Below are 22,218 nucleotides of genomic sequence, written 5' to 3'. Positions count from 1 at the left end.
ATTTATTAACCTGCACAATGGGAACTATATCACTTGTTATACATTCTTGCTTCAAAAATATCACCATGACTACTGTGGCTCAAGTCTGTAATCCTAGCTACTTGAGAGGTAGAAATCAGAGGATTGTGGTCTGAGGCCAGACTGACAAAAAGAAGTTAACCATATTAAATCTCAACCAGTAGCAGGGCATGTTGGTGCAAGCCTGTTAGAGATTTGAGGAAACATGAGTAAGAGAATCACAGCCCAGACTTACCCCAGGCATAAAAGCAAGACCCTCATCTTTAACATAACCAGTGCAAAAGGGACTGGAAGTGCAGCGTAAGTGACTGACTTCCCACTTAGCAAGAAAAAGGTCCAGAGTTCAGAACTGAGTGACACCAAGGAAAGCATTAGAGTCCGTCAACACATAAGCTGAAATGAGCCCCAGTAGCGCACATCTGTAATCCTAGCTACTCAGGAGGCTGAGATATGATTGGCTTGAAGTCAGCCTGGGCAGTCTGTCTCCTTCATGAGACTCATATTTCCAGTTCACCAGCAAAAAGCCAGAAGTGAAGTAAAGCTCAAGTCATAGAGTGCTAAACTCGAGCAAAAAAAGCCAACAAGAGTACAAGACCCTGAGTTCAAGCCCCAGTGCTGGCACAAAAGAAAAATAACAACAACAACAAAAAAAAACAAATATGCTGGAAGTATTTGGGATGCTGAAACTGGAGGATCATGTAAACTCTGGCCTTCAAGGCCAGCCTAAGACCCTCTCTTTAAAAACAAACAAAATACCCAGAAAACAAAAACAAGTAAATATAAGCCAGCAAACTGGTTTCCCTGACACTCCAGTGCTGCGTTAGTAGTCCCGGGATGATAACTGAGCAGAAGCACCTGCACAGATAGCACACCCTCAGATGTGGCCAGGGAGCCTGGCTCATCTCGCAGCTCCACACAAGGCTCCCAGTGGAGTAGGTGCTTGGAGCTACCCCTTGGCCTGCTTGTTACTACAGATCTGGGGACAGCTTCCCTAGGGACAGCTTAGGGCACCAGCATCTTACATCATTCCCTCACACTGCTTCCATGGAAAAGAACACACAGGATCTAGAACTCTACTACCCTATGAGGGCAAGCTCCACATGCTTTTCCTTGTGATTTGATATAGCTAGTTGCTGGCTTGATGAAAAGAACCGCAGACCACTTCCAGTCTTCCGCTGACAAAGTCATTGATACGTCAGGCCTAGTCAGGTGCCTCTTCCTCCAGGAAGACCTCCATCACAGTGCTCCCAGAGCCCTCCAGCCTTCAGTCTGAGCACCTCTGGTGTGCCAGGGACTCCTCTCTGCGTATAACATGCACTACTGTGTTTAATCCTATCTCTCAAAGAGTAGAAGCTGATTCCACATCTGCCCTCGCCTTGGTCTTGGCATTGAAAAAGGCTGACTCAGTGAAGTAAAGCGACTGTCCCTCAGATGTGTGGATCTTGCTGCTCTATAGTTCATTGTATTTGTCTGTCTGTCCTTCATGAATGGGAGTTGCTGACCTGTGCATTCCTGGGAACAAACATAGTATCTGGCCCACAGAGGATGGTCAACAAACCTTTGTGGGATTGATGTAAACAGAACAGTTCCTTTCTAATCCCTGCTTTGGTTCAAGCCCAGGGTTTTGATAGAAGAGGCAGCAGGAGAAGAGAGTTCCTGGGGGGATAAAGAAAGACTCCACATTTCTCTGGTTAATCCTGAACCTTCATGCCAGCAGCTCTGGTCTTTTGGCAGCTTTCTTCCAAGTAGCATCAGTAGACTTAGCAAATCATTTACTACTTGCCACTGGGTGCTGGTGGCTCATATCTGTAATTCTAGCTACTCTAGGAGGCTGAGATCATGCTTCAAAGCCAGCCTAGGTAGAAAACTCCATGAGACTCTTACTTCCAATTAACTCACAAAAAGCCGGAAGTGGAGATGCAGCTCAAATGATAAAGCACCAGCCTTGAGTGTGAAAAATGAGAAAGAATGAAAATCCCTGAGTTCAATCACCAGTACCAACTCCAAAAACACAAGGGAAGAGAAGGGGAGGGGGGCGGAGGGGAGGGAAGAAGACTTACTTGAGTGGTTGAGCTGAGGATAGAGAGGAGAGGTGAACATATCTTTGATAAGGTTTCTTGTGGTTTATACATGGAATTAAAAAAATACAGGTGGAGGCTGGGAAGGTGGCTCAGTGGTAGAGCACTTGTCTTGCATGCACAGGGCCCTGGGTTTGATTCCTCAGCACCACATAAGCAAAAAGAAAAAAGCCAGAAGTGGCGCTGTGGCTCAAGTGGTAGAGTGCTAGCCTTGAGCTGAAGAACTGAGGGACAGCGCCCAGGCCCAGAGTTCAGGCCCCACGTTTGGACCCCCCCCAAAAAAAAACACAAACAAAAATACAGGTAGAAAGTATTTTTTCCACCTAATTTGGCTGGCTTCCCTGGTCATAAATTTATAAATTTATTTTAAACATAATCATCTATAGAGGATCAGGAGTGGATGCTTACACTTGTAATCCTACCTAGTCAGGAGGTTTGAGGCCAGCCTGGCCAAAAGTTAGTACAACCCTCATCTCAAACCAACAAACCAGATATATGTGATATACCTGTGGTCCTTGCTACTCAAAAGGCATAAGTAGGAGGATCACAATTTGAGGCCAGCCCCAGATAAAGATGCTAGATTCTATCCGAAAATAACTAAAAACAAACAGGGCTAGGGACATGGCTGAAGTAGTAGAGTGCTTGCCCTAGCAAATATGAGGCTCTGAGTTCAAACTCTAGCTTCTTCCCCCAACTCTGCAAAAAATAACTATCTTTAGTTAATAATGATTTTTCTGAATTCCAGCAGCTTTTTTCCATTTGTTTTTCCAAAATTACCATATATTGATACTACAAGGGAGATATATTGAGATAATTCCATATATACATAAAGCATACTTTGAAGAAATTAACCCTCTCTATTATTTCCTATCTTCTCCCCAATTATTGGTGGATTTCTTTGTACTTTATTATATAAAGAGGATGGACTTCAATGTTCTTTACCTTCTAGAATTCTTCTTCTCCCTCCCCAGACAATCTCTCTTTTATACTCATGTCTTGTCATCTTTTTAGGTCTAGATTCAGAATATGAACAAAAATATGCCATGTATGGCTTTTTGAGCCAAATCATTTTCCTACAATTCCTGACATAATTTCATTCTTTATTGCTAATACTCAATTACATATAAATGTACCATATTTTCTTTATCCATTGGTTGGTTGAAGGGTTTCTAGGCTGATTCTACAGCTTGGGGATTGTGAGTACCACAATAAACATGGGTTTGCAGCTATCTTTCTTGTATGGTGATTTATACTCCTTTGGATATAGACCCAAGAAAAATATGGTAGTATTGTTTTTGATGAACCTCCATAGTGGTTACACTAGTTTATATTTTCACTAGCAGCTCATGAGGGTCCCTGTACCCTCACATTCTCTCCAACAATTGTTATTTTCTTGATGATCATATCTCACTCTGACTAGGGTAAGATAAAATCCTAAGATAATTTAGTTGCATTTCCTTTAAAATTAAGGATGTTAGACATTTGTCATGTGTTTATTAGTGATTTTTACTTCTCTGAATTGTTCAATTTGTTTGCCCATTTATTAACTGTAGTATTATTTGTTCCTTCAAAATGTTACTGTTGTTCTTATTTCCTGGCCACTTGGAATCTACTTAGAAAATAATTTGCTGTTGCCTATACCTTCAAGTGTTTCCCTACATTTTTTATGGTACTTTTTAATAATTCCGGTCTTATATTAAGATCATTATTGATCTGCTTTGAGGCTTTTGTTTGTTTGTTTTTCTGGTTGGTTGTGGGGCTTAAACTCTGGGCCTGGGTGCTGTCCCTCAGCTCTTCAGCTCAAGATGAGCACTCTAACACTTGAGCCACAGTGCCATTTCTGGTTTTCTGGTCTCACAGACTTTCCTGCCCGGGGCTGACTTTGAACCCAGATTCTTTTTTTTTTTTTAATTAAATTTTATTTTATTTTATTTGAGAACATACTGTACAGAGGGGCTACAATTACATGGGCAGGATAATGCATACATTTCTTACCAAGCATTGCAGCCTCCTCCTTTGTTTACCCTTCACCTCCCTTCCCCGCCTCCCCCCTCCCCCCACCCAATTATACCCCCTGAACCCAGATTCTGAGATCTCAGCCTCCTGAGTAGCTAGGATTACAGGCATGAGCTACCATTGCCTGGCTTTGAGTTATTTACAGTATAATAGATATGAGTCTAGTCCCAGTCTCCTACATGTAATTTTCCTAGCACTATTGGAGAAGAGGCTGTATTTTTCTCAAAATTTTTTTTCACTCTTTTGTCAAAACTCAGATGGTTTATGTTCTTGGTCTTCTGTTCCATTAGTCCTTCTGTCTATTTTATGGCTATCTAATGAGAAGATAATTTGTTTCTCCTCTCCGCAGCATTGTTGTTCTGTGATTGTACCAAGATTCTGGGTGAGCTTTTGAATTAATTCAGACTTCCAAGTAAAAAGCAGCTCTGAAAATGGAATACCTGTATCTCCAAAGAAAATGAGATATTTTGCCATTTTAATCTGTCCTTCCAAGCTAGTTGAATTCTGACTCTGATTCTAAGTTTTTAAATGTTAAATGGAGATATTAGTTATTTTTTTAAGAAAAAGAAAAAAAGGAAATGCAAAAAGAGACTGTAGCATCAGATATGAATCATAATACAAACCAATTGTCCTAGAGCTTAGTAGTTTCCGATTATTCTTAGAACAGTTCTCCTTCTTTTTTTATTTTTATTTTTTATTGTGAAAATACCGTACAGAGGGGTTACAATTACATGGGCAAGATAACGAGTACATTTCTTATCAAGCATTGTTGCCTCCTCCTTTGTTTACCCTTCCCATCCCTTCCCATCCTCTCCTCCCCCCCCAACCCCCAGAACAGTTCTCTTTCTTAAAGGTGGACATGACAAGGATTGTATATGCTATTTGACTGCTTGTTTGCTTTCTTCCATGCAAGCCACAACTCCGTTTACATTTGAGCTTTGTTTTCTTGTTTTGCAGCGGAAGCGGAAGCAGAGTGCCCAGGATGAAGATGCTGTCAGCCTTTGCAGTCTGGACATAAGTGTAAGTTGGTCCCTTCTACCTCCAGCCTCAGCCCTGCTCATGAGATGGCCATTCTTTTCTCAGTGATGTTTGTACTATGCTGTCTACTTCTAGGATCTGATTATGGAAGATGTAATCTGAGGATTTTTTTTCATTTTGCTGAAGTTACACAGCTGACTTCAATTTGCAAACCAAGTTGTTTGTCATGGATGTCATTTTTCTCATAAGTGAATTATATATAAACTTAGTGTTTCTAGGAAGAATCTAGAGCAATCCCACTGTGCTGTTTTAGAAGCTGATTCAAGAAGCTGGAACAGGTGTTTGCCCTCTCTGAGGGGATGTTGAGTGGCTTGACCCAACTCAAGCAGCCAGACAGCTTGGCTAGAGAAGACTCCAGAAGCATGGTAGAATGAGTAGTGGGTTTGGAATCAATAGATCTTAATTGGGGCTACTAGGATTTGAACTCAGGACTTTGCCCTTGCTAAGCAAGCATTCTATTGTTTAGCTATGCCCTAGCAATAGATCTTAGTTTAAATGGAGATTTTTTTTATAGTTCAAATTTACTTATTTGGAAAAATAGGATAAAAAGACTACATTAAAGGGGCTGGGAAGGTGGCTCAGTGGTAGAGCACTTGCCTTGCATGCCTGAGGCCTTGGGTTCGATTCCTCAGCACCACATAAGAAAAAAAAAAAGACTACATTAAAAAACTGTGGGAGATGGGCTGGGAAGGTGGCTCAGTGGTAGAGTGCTTGCCTCGCATGCATGAAGCCCTGGGTTCAATTCCTCAGCACCACATAAGCAGAAAAAGCCGGAAGTGGTGCTGTTGCTCAAGTGATAGAGTGCTAGCCTTGAGCTGAAGAGCTGAGTGACAGTACCAGGCCCAGAGTTGAAGCCCCACAACCGACAAAAAACAAAACAAAACAAACCTGTAGGAGAGGCTTAACTGAAATTTCCTGCTTAGGAAATGTTTCTCTTGGGCTGGGAAGGTGGCTCAGTGGCAGAGTGCTTGCCTTGCATGCATGAGGCCCTGGGTTCGATTACTCAGCATCACATAAGCAGAAAAAGCTGGAAGTGGCACTGTGGCTCAAGTAGTAGAGCTCTAGCCTTGAGCTGAAGAGCTGAGGGACAGCGCCCAGGCCCACAGTTCAGGCCCCATGTCCAGAAAAAAAAGAAAAGAAATGTTTCTCTTTTCTTCTCATTTTAACTGTTATAATAAAATAAGTTCTTACTAGTTTTTTAAAAATTGTTCTGAGTTGGGTGAATACTGATGGCTCATGCCTGTAATCTAATAGGAGGTTGAGATCTGAGGATCACAGTTCGAAGGCAGGAAAGTCCATTAGACAGACTCTTATCTCCAATTTACCACCAATGGAGTTATGGCTCAAGTGGTAGAGTGCAGCCTTGAGCTAAAAGCAATGGGACAGTGTCCAGGCTCTGAGTTCAATCCTAGTACCAACACAAAAATGTTGTGAGTTAAATAAAACAGTAAAAGTGAAAATACCAGGGACATTCTATTTCTTGGTACTCATTAGGCATTATCAGACATTCGCTTGGTTGTGTTTTTGTTAAAAGCAGAAGTTTGCCAAAGAGACTCCAGTGAGTTGGTAGTTGGATACTGGTGATGTTAGGGGAAAAGCATCCAAGGGGTCTGGTCTTTAGACTCACTTCCTCTCAGCAACTTCCTGTCATGGCCTCTCCATCTCCTCACTGAGGCTACTCTGAAGCTTCTTTCATCCAGGGTTAGGCTGGGCTAGGAATTTGAGACCTCCTTAGGCTCCTCTGCATCCTTATCTACTCTTCATCCACTTCCCACTTCCTTGAGTTTAACTGTCAGCCACCATGGGTCCATCTAACCTTATGCTTTAATATTTCCTCTGCACAGACCATGAAAGCTACGGTTAGCAGATAAGAAGGCTCATAAGAATTAAGACTTAACAATGGAGGAGTAAGGCCCTGAGTTCAGATCCTACCATGGGGGGGGTGGGAACAACAAGAAAAATTTTTAAGGACCAAGAGTAGTAGCTCAGCTACTTAGAGGATTGTGGAACACCTTAAGTACAAGCAAAAAAGAAGACCTTATATGAAAAATATTTAAAGCAAAAAGCCCTGGAGGTATGACAAGCTCATGGTCCTGAGTTCAAAATCCCAGTACCACCAAAAACTAAACCTAAGTTCTGGTCTTGACTTTACCTATAACTAACAATGTAACTTGGGCCTAGTCCCCTTCTCTCTGTACTCCAGTTTCTCCTCCACTTGTTAAAAAAGTAAGGATCTAGTCTTCTAAAACCATTGTGAAAGTCTGAAACTCAACATTAACTAATGTGATGAGGACATATGTACATTGGAATAAGCAATGATCCTTTACCTTTTTTTTTCCTTTTGTCAGTTTCAGGGTTTGAACTTGGAGCCTGGGCCTGTCCCTAGGTGTTTTTGCCCAAGGCTATTGCTCTACCACTTTGAGCTACAGCTCCACTTCTGGTTTTCTGATGCTTATTTGAAGATAAGAGTCTCATGGATTTTTCCTGCCCAGGATGGTTTTGAACCATGATCCTCAGATCTCAACCTCCTGAGTAGCTAGTACAGGTGTGAATCACCAGCACCCAGCCTTTTAGCTACTTTTAATTAGTGCAGTTTTCTCTGATACAAACAGCTGAGATGGAGTAGGGCTAAGCTGGTATCTAACTGCCATACTTGAGCATCTTTATCTCACCTAGAATGGTGTTTCTGTTCCAGTCTTTGGACTGTCAGATTGATGGTGTTGGACCAGTTTTCTAGATTGCTATGGTTACAGGACAAAAGGATGATGCTTTTCTAGGTTTTACTTATTAGAGATTTTATTTATAAGGTTCGCCAAAAGGAAACCCACCACATGGTTCAAGCAGGAAGAGTTTATTGGAGGAAGAGCAAACTGCTGGCCTGCATGAGATGGAGGCACAAAAAGAAAGAGGGAAGGAAAAAGAGATAAACAGGAGGGGACTCATGTTGAGCGGGATTATATAGGGAAGTTGGGAGGTGGGACCACAGTGGATGCAGGACCCCCGTGGATGTGCAAGTGATCTCAGAGCCTGGGGAACCTCTCATTGTCTAAAGAGAGGCATGACCAGGATGGTTGAGGAAATGACCTCAGCAAATGAGGAAGTGACCTCAGAGCCTGGGATCCTCTGCTGACTCACAGTCTGGTGATTGACATTCGGGTGATACTGGTTTCAGGCCGGTGAAGAGGAAGTGGGGAGGGGCTATTCTCCCCCGCAGACCTAATATTAAGAGGTGAATCTAAGAAACTCCCCTCATCAGCAATAAGCTTTTTCTGTGTGTTTGGATAGTTTTAATCTTGTGAGAAATGTACTTTAGAATTTGAAGACTTTCAGGATTTAAAAAATCCCTCAGCCGTCAAATATTTCAATCCTGTCATTTTGCAAATGAGGAAGTAGAAACACAGAGAGGCAGGACTTTAATCCATGTGATGTCTAAGATCACATGTTTTCCTCACCTGCATATGGGGGTTTATTTTTCAGGAAAATATGTTTCTGGATGCCTTGTTAAATCAAAGAACCACTGAACCCTTTGTTGTGAAAGAATTGCTCACTGTTATTTTGAGCGTTAGTTTGACTTTTGTCTTGGCCTTAAAGACCTTCCCTTCTTTACAAGGTAACTTAAGTCTCAGATAACAAAGTTTCTAGATAGTGACCTTCCTTATGTGGCTGTAGACTGTTTTCCTTTCTCATGTGTCATGTTGTGCCCCAATAATAAGACTTTCCCTCCCCCCACCCCTCTCTGCCAAGCCTAGGGGTCAAACTCAGGGCCTAGGCACTGTCCTCGGGCTTTTTTTGTGCTCAAGGCTAGAGCTCTACTACTTGAGCCACAGCTCCACTTCTACCTTTTTTGGTAGTTAATGGAAAATAAGAATCTCAGAGACTTTTCTGCTCAGGCTGGCTTTGAACAGATGCAGTCCCCAGATTACAGCCTCCTAAGTAGCTAGGATTATAGACTTGACCCACCAGTGCCTGGCTAGTAATGAGACTTTTCTAGCAGAGAAATCTACCCCATTATCACCACAAGGCTATGCTTAAGAGATTCAGCTGTAGAGAAACTCATTTCTGAGTTGCTTGGCATTTTTGTTTCCTGACTCCTGGCAACACATTTACAGAACCTGGGCTGTTTTCTGCATCTATTGTCACCTATGGATATAATAATTCTTACATTGCATTATGTTATGTTATATTATGTTATATTGTACCAGTTACAAGGAAGCTGTTGTAAGGGTATGAAGCTGAGGCTCTGCAGATCCCACAGAGGCTTAGAGTCATCTGGAGATGGCAGAGCATGTGGCACAAACGAGATGCTTTGCTATAAATGTGACAATGTTTAAATAAATATCTGAGCCTAGGAAATTGATTATCTTAATTGAACAAATGGTCTTTATAGATTGGTTCCTGGAAGGTCATAATCCTAGCTTTAGTCAAAAGCATTACTAAGTCTTGTGCTTTGTTATAGTTGTTTAGTCATGCTGTTTCCTACTGTTGCCCAAACCATCCTCCAGCTCCAAGGCCAAGCCATCCTCCACTCTCAGTCTCCTGAGTAGCTGGTCCTACAGGCATGTACTACTGTACCCTACAAGTTGTTTACAAGTTGTTATGGCCCGGGTGGCTCATAATAATCCTAGCTACTCAGAAGCTGAACTCTTGAGAATCTTGGTTTGAAGCTAGCAAAAAGGGCCCATGACACTCTTCTCTACAGTTAACCAGCAAAAAGCCAGAAGTAGAGGTGTGGCATAAGTGGTAGAGCCATCAGCCTTGAGTGAAAAAGCTAAGGAAGAACATGAGGTCCTGAATTCCAACTGCAGTACTGGCAGGCATGTGTGCATGCATGCACACACACAGAGTTGTTTTGAGTCTCTTTCTATGTGTAGTAGAAAGTATCTAGGAGAAAAAAGATGGGTTCTTATGGGTGAGTCATGCTGGAAGATGTGGGGATTTAGGAAAGTGATGTTGGTAACTCTCGGTTTTGACTTCCTTTAAGAAGTGGAAAGATAACTACCAGATGTGAGGTTTGTACAAGAAATTGCTAAACAGAGACAGGGGTCTTTGAGGGATGATGATCAGGTTTCCATTGCGCTCCCTGCCCAATGCTATGTACGCAGTGGTTTCTTGGTAAATACTGCTCAATTTCTTTTCTTTTTAATAGTGTGCTCTTCTAACATGTATCTTTTTAAAGAAATGTATTTCTACTATAAAAGGTAGGAAATGGTAACATGGTGAAGTCTCGCTCTCATTAAAAAGTAAGTCAGTCTGACACCAGTGGCTCACCACTATAATCCTAGCTATTCAGGAGGCTGAGATCTGAGGATTGCATTTCAAAGCCAGCCTGGGCAGAGAAGTCCTCAAAACTTTATTTCCAAGTAATCAGTAAAATGACCCACTAGAGCCATGGCTCAAGTAGTATAGCTCCAGTTGTGAGCAAAAACGTAGAGCAAAAGTGCAAGGCTCTACAGTCACGCCTCACACACACCACAACACACACACAACACAAAAGTGCTAATATGGACATGGTGATGTACACTTGTAATCCCAGCACTCTGGAGGCTGAAAAAGGAAGTTCATGAGTTTGAGGTAAGATGAGGCCCACCAAGCCTTGCCTTTGTGGAGGAAAAAAGATTCCTATGTGATTCCAGGACATTTGTTAACCCCAGGTAAGACCCTCCAGCCCCCCCATTGTAAGAGTTCCTGACAGAGGACCCTAGAAAGGCCCACTCAGTGCTGACACAACCCCAGAGACCTGCCTTCCCTCCCCCGCCCCTCAACTCTAGCATTTGATAACACGGATGTGCACTGTTGAGTACGCTCTCGTTGATGAAATAATTGGTCTCTATTTTTTTCCCTAGCACTTGGCTGAGCCCCCAGCTTCCGGTTAGAATAGAACACAGACTATTCCAGAAAAATAAAAATAAAAAGGCAGCACACGTTTTGAGAACACTTTGCAGAAGATCCCAGCAGCCGCCTACAGCTCTCTCCTCACGTCAGAGAATCTGAGTGGGATGGTTATAGAGAGCTGGCTCCCCACACAGCTCTGTTCTAGTTGAAATCTAACTGGTGAGAGATGTCAGGGTGAGGAGCTGAATAAGGCCCCAGAAAAGATCTTGGTGGAAGAGCCCCAGTGAAGGGATGAGGGCTTAGCTTAGGGCAAAACATTATTATTTTTCTAGTTTAATTTATATTAATGTTTTTCTTTTTCTAATGATTCTGTCTTTTTTACCTTCTATGTAATGTATTCACATGTGTATCTTCAGGAGGGTGGGGAGAGGGCCAGATCTTGAGGAAAAAGGGTGAAAAAGTGCAGCAGTGGAGCGCACTGGACACTGATGAAAATGAACTATACAACTCATGTGTGGAGATAGGAGAGAGGGACTTGGAGAGAATGAGGGAACAGATGACTCTGTAAAATGGACAAGTACTCATTACTTGATTCATGTAAATATAACCCCTGTGTACATCACGTCTATAATAACAATAAAGTAAATGTAAACAAACAACAACACTCAAAAAAGAAGCAAATCAGATCTGGGATGGGCATTCAAAACCAATACTAAATATTGCCAAAGGGAAAATGAATGTAAATACATATACAATAGATACATATATATGCATGTGTGTATTCTTTGTGAAAAATATAGGCAGGCCTACCTCAAAGCGGGTGCTGCATTTTGTTATATTTCCTTCTAGGCATTGCCCACACTCCTTTACATTATGTGAATTGCCAGGCACTGGTGGCTCTTACCTGTAATGTTAGAGATTCAAGAGGCTGAGATCGGAGGATTACAGTTCAGAGATAGCCTGAGCAGGAAAGTCCATGAAACTCTTCTCTCCAATTAACTACCAAAAAGCTGAAAGTGGAGATGTGACTCAAGTGACAGAGCACCAGTCTTAAGCAGAAAAAAGTTAAGGGACAGCACCCAAGGCCCTGAGATCAAGCCCCAACACTGGTGCGTGCGCGCGCGCGCGCGCACACACCCACCCACACCCACACACACACACACACACACATACCTACACAAATGTATTCATCATGAAATATTTCAAACATCTAAAATAATTTAAGGAGATTAGTGCAACTGAGGAAATATTTCCTTAATGGTCAAGCCAAAACCTTTGCTAGCACCTATGACTGAGTTTGCTGTATCTCGCTGCTTTTCATGTCTATAAATCTGCTCCATACATGTATATATTTTAAGCTAGGCTTTAAAGCATATACAAGTTTTTTAACTCAAGGCCTTAAGCCATGCCTTGTTCTTTTATACTTTTGTTTTTCAAGTCGAGTTTTTATGTATTTGTTCAGGGCCAGATTGAACCTCTCTTTTTCTACTTCTGCTTTCTATATAGCTAGAACCACAGGCACACAACACCACCCCAGGCTTATTGGAGGTCTTACTTTTTTTTTTCCCTAGGCTTGCTCCAAATCACAATCCTGAACTCTGCCTACCAAGTAGTTGGTTTTATAGCTGTGAGCAACTGCACCCTACCCTCACATAACAGTTTTTTTGTTCTTTTTGTTTTTGTTTTTTGTCAGTCGTAGGGCTTGAACTCTGGGCTTGGGTGCTGCCCCTCAGCTCTTCAGCTCAAGGCAAGCCCTCTACCACTTGAGCCACAGTGCCACTTCTGATTTTCTGGTGGTTTATTGGAGATAAGAGTCTCACAGACTTTGCTGCCCAGGCTGGCTTTGAACTATAATCCTTAGATCTCAGCCTTCTGAATAGCTAGGATTACAGGTGTGAGCCACCAGCGCCTGGCTTACATAACAGTTTTTGAATTGGGATCATAACACTAATTTATTCCCATACTTTTTTCCCCTTACTACAATGAGAACATGTCACCAATCCTGAAATATTCTTTTAAGAACATTACTTTTAATAACTGCAGAGTACTTGGTGTCAAAGGCACTCAATTTATTGAACCTTTCTTGGGAAGTTCAGACTCTTTACTATTGTCAATAACACTGGTGGACATCTCTTTTAGTGGGGGAATGAAGTCTGAGATATAAAATCTCTGGATCAAAGATATGGATAGTTTTTAAGCCCTTGAACAGGTCTCTTTACCCTTCTGGTAGGAAGAGATAGAAATAAAGGTTAGAGCCATTGAAAGAGTCTTGTTCAGAAAGCTCACTGGGATTGGGGGTTATTTTCATCTTTTTCTGTCTCCTCTCTTCCCACTACATCTACAAGTCCCTTGCTGAGTTTGTTGTGTGGTAGGGACATTTATTTTGCCCACCCCACACACCCGTTTGGAGAGCCCCTGGCAGGGCCCATCCCTGCCTCTGCCAGTGACCATGGAGTTGGTGGCTGAGCTTCCGTTCCCTGTTGGAGAGCCTTCCCCCTGTGAATAGGTGCTGAACCACCACTCAGGTAAGTTGGCACTGGAGTTCATATTCTTCCTGCACTTCCTGAACCTTCCTGAAGCTTCTGCAAGGAATACTGTGCTTTTGAGATCCCTGAACCATGGTCCCCTTGGGGGCATCTAGACAGAAGTCTTTGCTTGAGTTGAGCCCTGTCTCTCCTCTCCTCCTAAGGATGGAAGTGAGGAAGAATTGAATTCTAGGATTCGAAACAGTGGGGTAGCATCTGTTTCACACTATTCACTGTCTCTGTGGCCTTCCTACTGGCCTCCCTGTCTCCTTCCAGCCTCCATAGAGCACCAGATGATCTTTCTAAAGCCTGGCTTATCTAGTGGGGTGGGGGAGGGCAGGGAGGAGACCTTGAACTCAGGGCCTGTGCACTGTCCCTTAGATTTTTCACTCAAGGCTGGCTCTCTACCACTTGAGTCACAACTTGTCGCTTTTTACTGGCTAGTTAGTGGTAAGAGTCTCAAGGACTTCCCTGCCAAGGTTGGCTTTGAACCAGAATCCTCTGCTCTCAGCCTCCTGAAGTACCTGGGATTACAGCTATGAGCATAGAGGTGAGGCTGTGTGCTTTTAGTGCCTGCCTCCAGGTTTTCATCTGCAGTGCTTCCAAAGCCTGTACCATGTGGAACTTCCTCCTTCCTCAGCACCTCTGCCTTCTAACAGTCACACAGGAGGCCAGCCATTCTGGTTTTCTTTCCATTTCTCAAAGTCATCCCACTTCCATCTGGCCACCAGGAAGTGCCTGTGCACGCGCCACTTTCCCACGTCTAAAACTCAGGCTGCTTCATAGCCACTTTTCCCTCATATTCAGCCCCCCCTAAGAGGCTCCAAGACTTTCTAGGAGTTTCCCTTTTTAATTTGTTCCTACCTCTTGCCATTCTCCCCCAGTATCTGAGGTTTATGTCTTTCCTAGCTTTTGTCATACAGCATCCTGATGCCTGCTTCCTGTCAATGCTCCACAGCCAGCTCAGAGCTCCTCCTTGGGAAGACTGGATTTCTCCATCATTTTGTCCCTGGCACCCAGCACGCAACTTGACTCCATAGTAGCTGTTCAATAAACATGGAATAAAGACCATCTTAGTATCTTTTATTATGTAAATGACTGAACGGAAGGCACCAAGAAATACTAGGAATAGAATTTTTCAAATCTAAGGCAGAAGATGGAATGAAAGTGTTGATCACAGTTGGAGAATGCAGAAAGTCTTTTGGATTCAGTCACTCAGCAGGCTGTTCCTGAGTTTATTGCAGTGTGATTAGTTGTGCTCTGATTCTGAGTTCATCGATGAATGTCACAGTGTTTGTCATAGTTGCTCCATAAATCTACCTAGGATGGGTGGATGGCTGAATAAGTGAGTGAAAGAGTCTCAGAGTGGGTTGTTCGTATGGGCGGGTCTGAGCTGTTTAGTCTTATTTTTAATAGTGTGGATTTCTTGGAGGTAGATAGGAATCAGAATTTGGGGAAGGAAAAAGCCAGATGGCTGGAGTCTTGGCACTACATACTGTAGCTGTGGACTCAGGAGTAGCTCATGTTTTCCTTTTCTTTTTTCTTTCTTTTTTGTCGGTCCTGGGGGCTGAACTCTGGGCCTGGGCACTGTCCATCAGCTCTTCAGCTCAAGGCTAATGCTCTATCACTTGAGCCGCAGAGCCACTTTCGGCATTTTCTGCTTATGTGGTGCTGAGGAATCGAACCCAGGGCCTCATGCATGCAAGGCAAACACTCTACCACTGAGCCACCTTCCCAGCCCTCATTTTTTTATTTTCTTATTTAGTCTTTGGCAGTCTTGGGGCTTGAGCTCAAGGCCTGGGCACTGTCCCTGGTCTTCTTTTGCTCAAGGTTAGCACTTTACCACTTGAGCCACAATACCACTTCTGGCTTTTTCTGTGTTATGTGGTACTAAGGAATCAAACCTAGGGCTTCATGCATTCTAGGCAAGCACCCTACCACTAAGCCATATTCCCAGCCTGGGAGTGGGCTAATTTTATGTTGTCAAGGCCACCATTGAAGATGGCTTATACATGTATGCGTATGGGTGTGGGTATACATGTGCTGAGAATAGTCACTATTAAGTGCTTTTACTATGTGACAGGCACTGTGCTGTTCTATATTTGATCACCTCATCTTTCCCCCTTCAGAGATAAGGAAAAAGAATGCATAGAAGTTATCAACTTGTCTGGGGTCTGAAAGATAAGACGTGGCTTAGCTTTTGAATCTGCTGTCCAGACCAGTCCTTTCCATCACTGTGCTAACCAGAGGTGTTATTTTATATTAGCTAGTAGCCTCATCTTTAGTGTGATCTTGTCAGATTTCATAGGCGCTCTGCTCTCCCAACTCCTTCCATTCTCACAGTGAGCCTAGAGTCATGGGTGGCATCATACCCTGTCTGCTGATGAGGAAACTGAAGCCCAGAGCCATAAGCAGTAAGCTCAGCATCATAGCTTGCAGATTCAAGCCCAGCCTGTTTGATCCTGGAAAGCATTAGGCTCTGTGTCCTCTAGTGCTGGGTGATTTAAAGGGCAGTTAATTAGTCTTACTAGCAACGTAAGACCTGTGTGCCTATGTTTTGATTACCAGTTACTTTCTGGGCACCATGGACATGCAGAGTGCAAAAGCTGATATGGATAGGGTGACGGGAAAGCTCTTCTGTCTCCATGAAGCTGAGAGCTGGGATGTGTGCAGCCAGACACAAAACAGCAGCAGGGTTATTTTATTTCTGCTCAGCAGAGCCCTGATAATTACAGAAGATACCATTTCTTCAGTTTTGTTTCTTCTAGGCTGTTCTAGAACTTGCTAACTGGAGAGATTAGCTTTATCTTCACAGTGTGAGGTCTTAATGAATTACATGAGAGATTTTAATAATATTCTTATCACTGAGGAACCAGCCTGTCATGCTCTTACACAATCTGTGACTATTTTTTTGGCCAGGGCTGGGATTTGAACTCAGAGTTGCCCATTTGCTTGGGTTGTTTGTTTGACTGGTGCTCTACCACTCAAGTGATAGGAGTACTTGCCTAGTAAGCATGAAGCCCTAAGTTTGAACTCCTGTACCATCACCAACAAAAACACTTTACATATCTAGAAATACAGTTCCTCTCTGCCATCCATAGTTAGATAGTTAGATAGATAGGTAGGTAGATAGGTAGGTAGATAGATAGATAGATAGATAGACAGACAGACAGACAGACAGACAGACAGACAGACAGACAGACAGACAGACAGACAGACAGACAGATAGATAGATAGATAGATGATAGATAGCTATGTACTTGTCAATTTAAAGAGTGAGTGTATTGACCAAATTTACATCTCAGCTGTCCTTAAAAATCTTCCCTTTAGCAGGGCGCTGGTGGCTCATGCCTATAGTCTTAGCTACTCAGGAGGCTGAGATCTGAGGATTGCAGTTCAAAGCCAGCCTGGACACAAATGTCCAAGAGACTCTAATAGCAAATTAACTAACAAAAAGCTGGAAATGGAGCTGTGGCTCAATTGTAGAGTAGACAGACTTGAGTGAAAAAGCTAAGGAAGAGTGTCTAAGTCCTAAGCGTATGCCCCCAAACCATCACACACAAAAAGTACACTTAAAAAAAAAAGTACACTTTATCACGATATCATTTTCGCATGTTAGTGCATATTAGTTGGACAATGTGGGAAGTTTTTGAGGTGATATTTCCATCCATATCTATAATATGCTTTGATCATTTTTATCCCCTCTATTATTCTTCTTACCTCTAATTCTCTCCTCTTGCCCTTTAAAAAAAATCTTTCTTGCTATTTTAAGTCAATTTCTGTATGACCTTTTTCAAACATGCTTACAATGTACTTAGTCATATTCTCCCCCTCCCCCTCTCTTTCCCCTTCCTCTCTCCCACTCCTGGTCCCCCATTTACATTCATATCTAGATTTTTTCTTAGATCTAGCTTCTGCATATGAGAAAAACATAATATTTGTCTTCCTGAGACGGGCTTATTTCATTAAAACCATGACCTCCATTTCCATCCATTTATGGCTAATACTTGATATTGTGTATATTCCACATTTTCTTTACCCATTTCTCTACTGATGGGTACCTTGGCTGATCACAGTGCCATTTGACTAAGGTTATTTGCAGCAAGAAGTCATTAGCAAATCTCATGTTTTTCTCTTTTTTCCTATACTCTAATCAGGTCTGTCCACCTGAAAGTTATGTAAATAATCTTGGTTAGGAAATACCATCTGGGCTTCCATTCCTAACTAATTGAATTTTACCCCTAAATGGCTAAGTAATTTCATCAAGTGTCATCCAGGGCCTGGTAATGTGTTCCCGGTTTCCATAGCAGCTGCTCTTTCCTTCCTCTTCCTTTTCTCAGTGGTGTCTGATACCTATTCTCTGTGAAGAAGAATTTGTAGAGTTGGGGTAATGACTCTTTTGGTATCACTGGGCATGTCATTTTTACATTCTTAGATGCTTCCATTCTTAGCTGCTGAGAAATGTAAAGGAGTGAACAGGAGTCTCCTGTGTCCTCCTCTGTCCTGATGTGTAACTTCTGCAGTGTGTGTGTGTGTGTGTGTGTGTGTGTGTGTGTGTGTGTGTGTGTGTGTGTGTGTGTGTGTATCGAGGCTTGAACTTGGGCCTCAAGCGCTCGGCTTTTTCGCTCATGGCTGGTCTTCACCACTTGAGCCATACCAATTTTGGTTTTTTTGCTGGTTAATTGTTAAGTAAGAGTCTCTCCAACTTTTCTGCCTGTGCTGTCTTCAAACCAGGATCCTCAGATCTCAGCCTCCTGAGTAACTAGGATTGCAGGTGTGAACCACTGGTACCCAGCTAGGATGTTTTTATGGAGAGACCAGTCCAGCCTGAGCAAGTACATTGTGCAGCAATGAGCAGTGCTAAACGTGAAACACATGAAACTGGGTGATGGGCATGAGTTGAGTGTTTGCATGGGTTACCTGCTGGAACTCCTGATTTTTACCTGATTCTTTCCCCCAACAGGCCAACTTTCCCTACTGTCTTACAATAAATGAGATTTCTCCATACTTGCCTCAAAAAGAAACTCCATCTCTGACATGAGAATCTTCTACTAAGCACTGAAGTCAATCAGTATAAATGATTTCTTTCTTCTTTCTTTGGCCAAATGAAGTAATGGTTTTGTCCCTCTTCCTCCATACCCATCCTTGCATTCTTTCATTTGTGGAGAAACCCAATAAAACAAGAGGAAAAGAAAGCCTAACTGGAAGGACCTTTTGACATATGAATTGATAGGTTTGCCTAGAAATGAGAGGAAATAAGGAAAGTGAGGTGTCTACATCACAAGCATGGTACTAACCCACTTGTAGCTCATCTTCCATGAGAATGATAGGAATAAAACTTTTCCTTTGTCTTTTGTGTTGGTACTGGGGCTTAAACTCAGAGTCTTGGGCTCTCACTTGGCTTTTTCTGGTCAACGCTGGCCTTTTACCACTTGAGCCATACCTCTATTTCCAGAATTTTGGCTGCTTCATTGGACATCAGAGTCTCACAGATTTGTCTGCCTGAGCTTGTTTTGGGTGGCAAACCTTAGATCACAGCTACCTCAGTGGAAATTTTCTGTTTAGTTGAAAAACATTCTGCTTTGGAAGTCACAAGTTTCTTTCCACTTGATGAGTGTTCATTGTGTAGACAACAGTGTTCACTGTGCTATCTGTGATGATGGCGTCGATCCACTTTCTTGTCCCAGTTACCCACATAGGTGGACAGGAGCCTATTTTGGGCGATACAACAGTGTAGTGCTGGTGCATGGTCTGTATCTCACCTTCTGAAATGTGCTAGCCATCACATTCAAATGGGAATGTGCCTTGCATCTTGAACACTCTCAACACTATGGAGGAAATATGGGAACCACTTTGGAGAGACCCAATACCAGCTGGAACAGGGTGGACTCTCCCCTGCTACCCCTCCAGCATTGCTAGAAGTCTCTGTCCTCTGTCCTCTGGAAAAGAGATGCCTGCCAGGTTGACCCACTCCCTATGACTTACCTTTTGTGGCTTATCCTACTTAGAAGAACATAATAAACATTAGCAGGACTATAAGCTTCCAAGAATGTAGATATCTAGAAGAGGAATGGACCCCCAAATGTGCCTGATAATCATCTGAATCAGACTAATGACTTAATAGAAAGGTGTGTTTGTTTACATTTTCAGCCAACCCAAAAGGCACATGATTCACTTAGAAGCTAACAGAGGCAACTGTACCTTAAACAGGATATCTGCCTTAGCTTGGGCTGCTATAACAAAATCCCATCGGCTGAGTGGCTTATACGCAACAGAGATTTATTTGTCACAGTAGCAGAAGCTGTATGTACATCTGATATCAGGAAGATTCATATCTGGTGGGGTGCTCTCTTGAACTCCTTTCAAAGTTTGCAGATTTTCTCTTCTGGTTAGACTCTCACATGTGGAAAGAGCAAGAAGGCTCTCTAGGGGACTTATTTAGAAGGGCACTAATCTCGTGCAGGAGGACTAGGTTTCACCTCCAAAGTTTTTATCACCTTCCAAAAGTCCATCAAATTATGAAGCCATCAAAGGATTCATCTGTGATGAAGTCAAAGCTCTTGTGATACAGAGACCCCAACTTTGAATACCATTACATTGAGGATTCTATTTCAGCCTATGACTTGGGGCAAAGTACAGATTCAAGCATGCATGCCATGACAGTGTTCAAGTTCACAGACCAGACCTCATCAGCCATCTGTCTAAATGTCATCAAAGCTACCAAAATCAGCCAAGTTCTATAGATGATAACTAAAAGAGAAAGCCTTTTCTTAACCTGGTTTGGGCATAGTCTTTACATTTGAAGGTTACATTTAGCTGGGAAACAAAAACAAAAACAAACAAATTTGGCCTTAATTGTTAAAGTGTCTTCTTTCACATTAAATGCTTCCTATCATTTTTGCCATTATATGTCACTTAGTGTGATTTTCCTAAACGTTGATTGCTTGTTGACGGTGCTTGTTGATGGAGCTTGCTGCTCCGTCCTTTCTCTTTGTTGTAGCAATCTATGTGCCACCACTCTGTGTTCTCTGCCACCCTCTTTAAATGCTGCTGTGTTTCTTGATTTCTGGTTAGAAATGAAGGCTGAAATTTAATTTCAATGATTGTCAGACTGCGGAAACAGGCCCGGCAAGTGCTCTCTCCCCATGAGGACATAGAGGAGTTCCTGAAAAGAGGAATGAGTCAGCTTCTGGGGCCTTGTGAAGAAAGGGTCTGAAAACGGGCATGGCATGAAGGGAGTGTTATTGCCATGTGTTATGTGACGAAAGGCATGATTGATGGGCTCCTGAGAACCATGGTAAGGAAACCAAATTGCCTTTGGGTGGGAGGATTTGTTTAGTTTGGGGGCTTATGCTTCATCTCATGTTGTTGGCAAAGTCATGAGGGAGACATTTTCCCAGTAAACATGGAAATGTTATTATAGTTTGTGTAACAGAATCTCCAAAAGCCAGCAAACTTACATAGAGAATGATTGTGAATTGAAATCCTCAGTGGAGAGGGAGCTATTGAGACCCTTTCAATCAAGAATGTTTGCATTTTAAATACCACTGATGAGTGGCTAGATTTGTGACTTACAGGTGAAATTCCAAGACTGTAAGATCCTTGATGGCCTCTTGTATTCTTATTGCATTAACATGTCTGTATTAGGAGTACGAAAATAAGCTGGTGAGAAAGCCAGGCCAGGTTTGGGTTCCGTGGCACTGACAGAATACCTGAGAATATCCACATAAAAGGAGGAAAGATTGATTTTTGCTCTTAGTTTCAGTCCTAGGTTGTCTAGATCCATGACAGTGAAGCATTAAGGTGGGGAGCTGACAGTGGAGCAAAGCTGCTCACCTTAGGGCTACCAGGAAGCAAAGAGAGGGAGAGACAAGGACCAGGGGAAAGATTTAGTCCCTAAAGGCACAGCCCAATAAGCTACTCCTTCCCTTTTCTCTTTTCATTTTCTTTTGGGTCTGAGACTTGGACCTAACACTTTTGCTCCTTGGCTAGCACTCTACCAATTAAGCCACACCTCCAACCCCAACCTACTCTGACTAGGTTTCACCTCCAAAGTTTCTCTCACCTTCCAAAAGTCCATCAAATTATGAAGCCATCAAAGGATTCATCTGTGATGGAGTCAAAGCTCTAGTGATACAAGCACTTCCCAAAAGACCATCTATTAGAACAGCCCATGACCATTAGAGAACATTTCAGAGCTAAGCTGTACAACAGTTCAGTAGACACTCTTATCTCCAATGAACCACCAAAAATAACAGACATGGATCTGTGGCTAGCCTTGAGCACAAAAGCGCAGACATGAGGCCCACATCCTGAATTCAAGCCCCAGGACCCATGCATGTACACAGAATACCATAACAAAAACATAATACCAAGTGGATATGAACATAAAGGCATGAAAAACGGGACATTTAACCAAGGACTTTGAACTAGTCCTGAAAGGTCAAGGAAGTCTTCTCTGAGGAAGTAGAATCTGAAGGAAGGAAGGGTGTTAGCTAGGTCTGGGGGGAGAGTACAAGTTGTGCCTATGAAAGGAGCATATGCAAGGGCTTTATGGTAGGACAGAACATAATGCTCTGAGGGCAGATGTGGCGGGTGGCTGGGGATGATGGAACTGGAGTGGTTGGCAGGCGCAGATAAATGGAACATTCAAGGCTAAGCTGGAGACTACTTGGGAACAGGAAGAGTCATTGCTGAGCAAAGGGCATGAT

At 42.7% G+C, this 22,218-nt stretch overlaps 1 protein-coding gene across 5 annotated transcripts in view; it reads left to right on the top strand.

Annotated features, from left to right (window-relative positions):
• The window catches only part of Arhgef3 (Rho guanine nucleotide exchange factor 3), a 359,337-nt gene that overhangs the window by 188,645 nt on the left and 148,474 nt on the right, over nucleotides 1-22,218 (top strand). For all 5 annotated transcript variants that reach the window (XM_070018470.1, XM_070018471.1, XM_070018472.1 and 2 more), the window contains one exon: nucleotides 5,070-5,132. In XM_070018470.1, the coding sequence (XP_069874571.1) occupies nucleotides 5,070-5,132 (63 nt within the window). The remainder of the gene's footprint in view (nucleotides 1-5,069; nucleotides 5,133-22,218) is intronic.

This window comes from Dipodomys merriami, unplaced genomic scaffold, assembly GCF_024711535.1.
Source record: "Dipodomys merriami isolate MVZ:Mamm:240054 unplaced genomic scaffold, mDipMer1.0.p SCAF_13, whole genome shotgun sequence".
Classification (NCBI taxonomy): domain Eukaryota; kingdom Metazoa; phylum Chordata; class Mammalia; order Rodentia; family Heteromyidae; genus Dipodomys; species Dipodomys merriami.
Note: the sequence above shows the minus strand (reverse complement) of the source record. Positions and strands in the feature narration are given on the sequence as shown.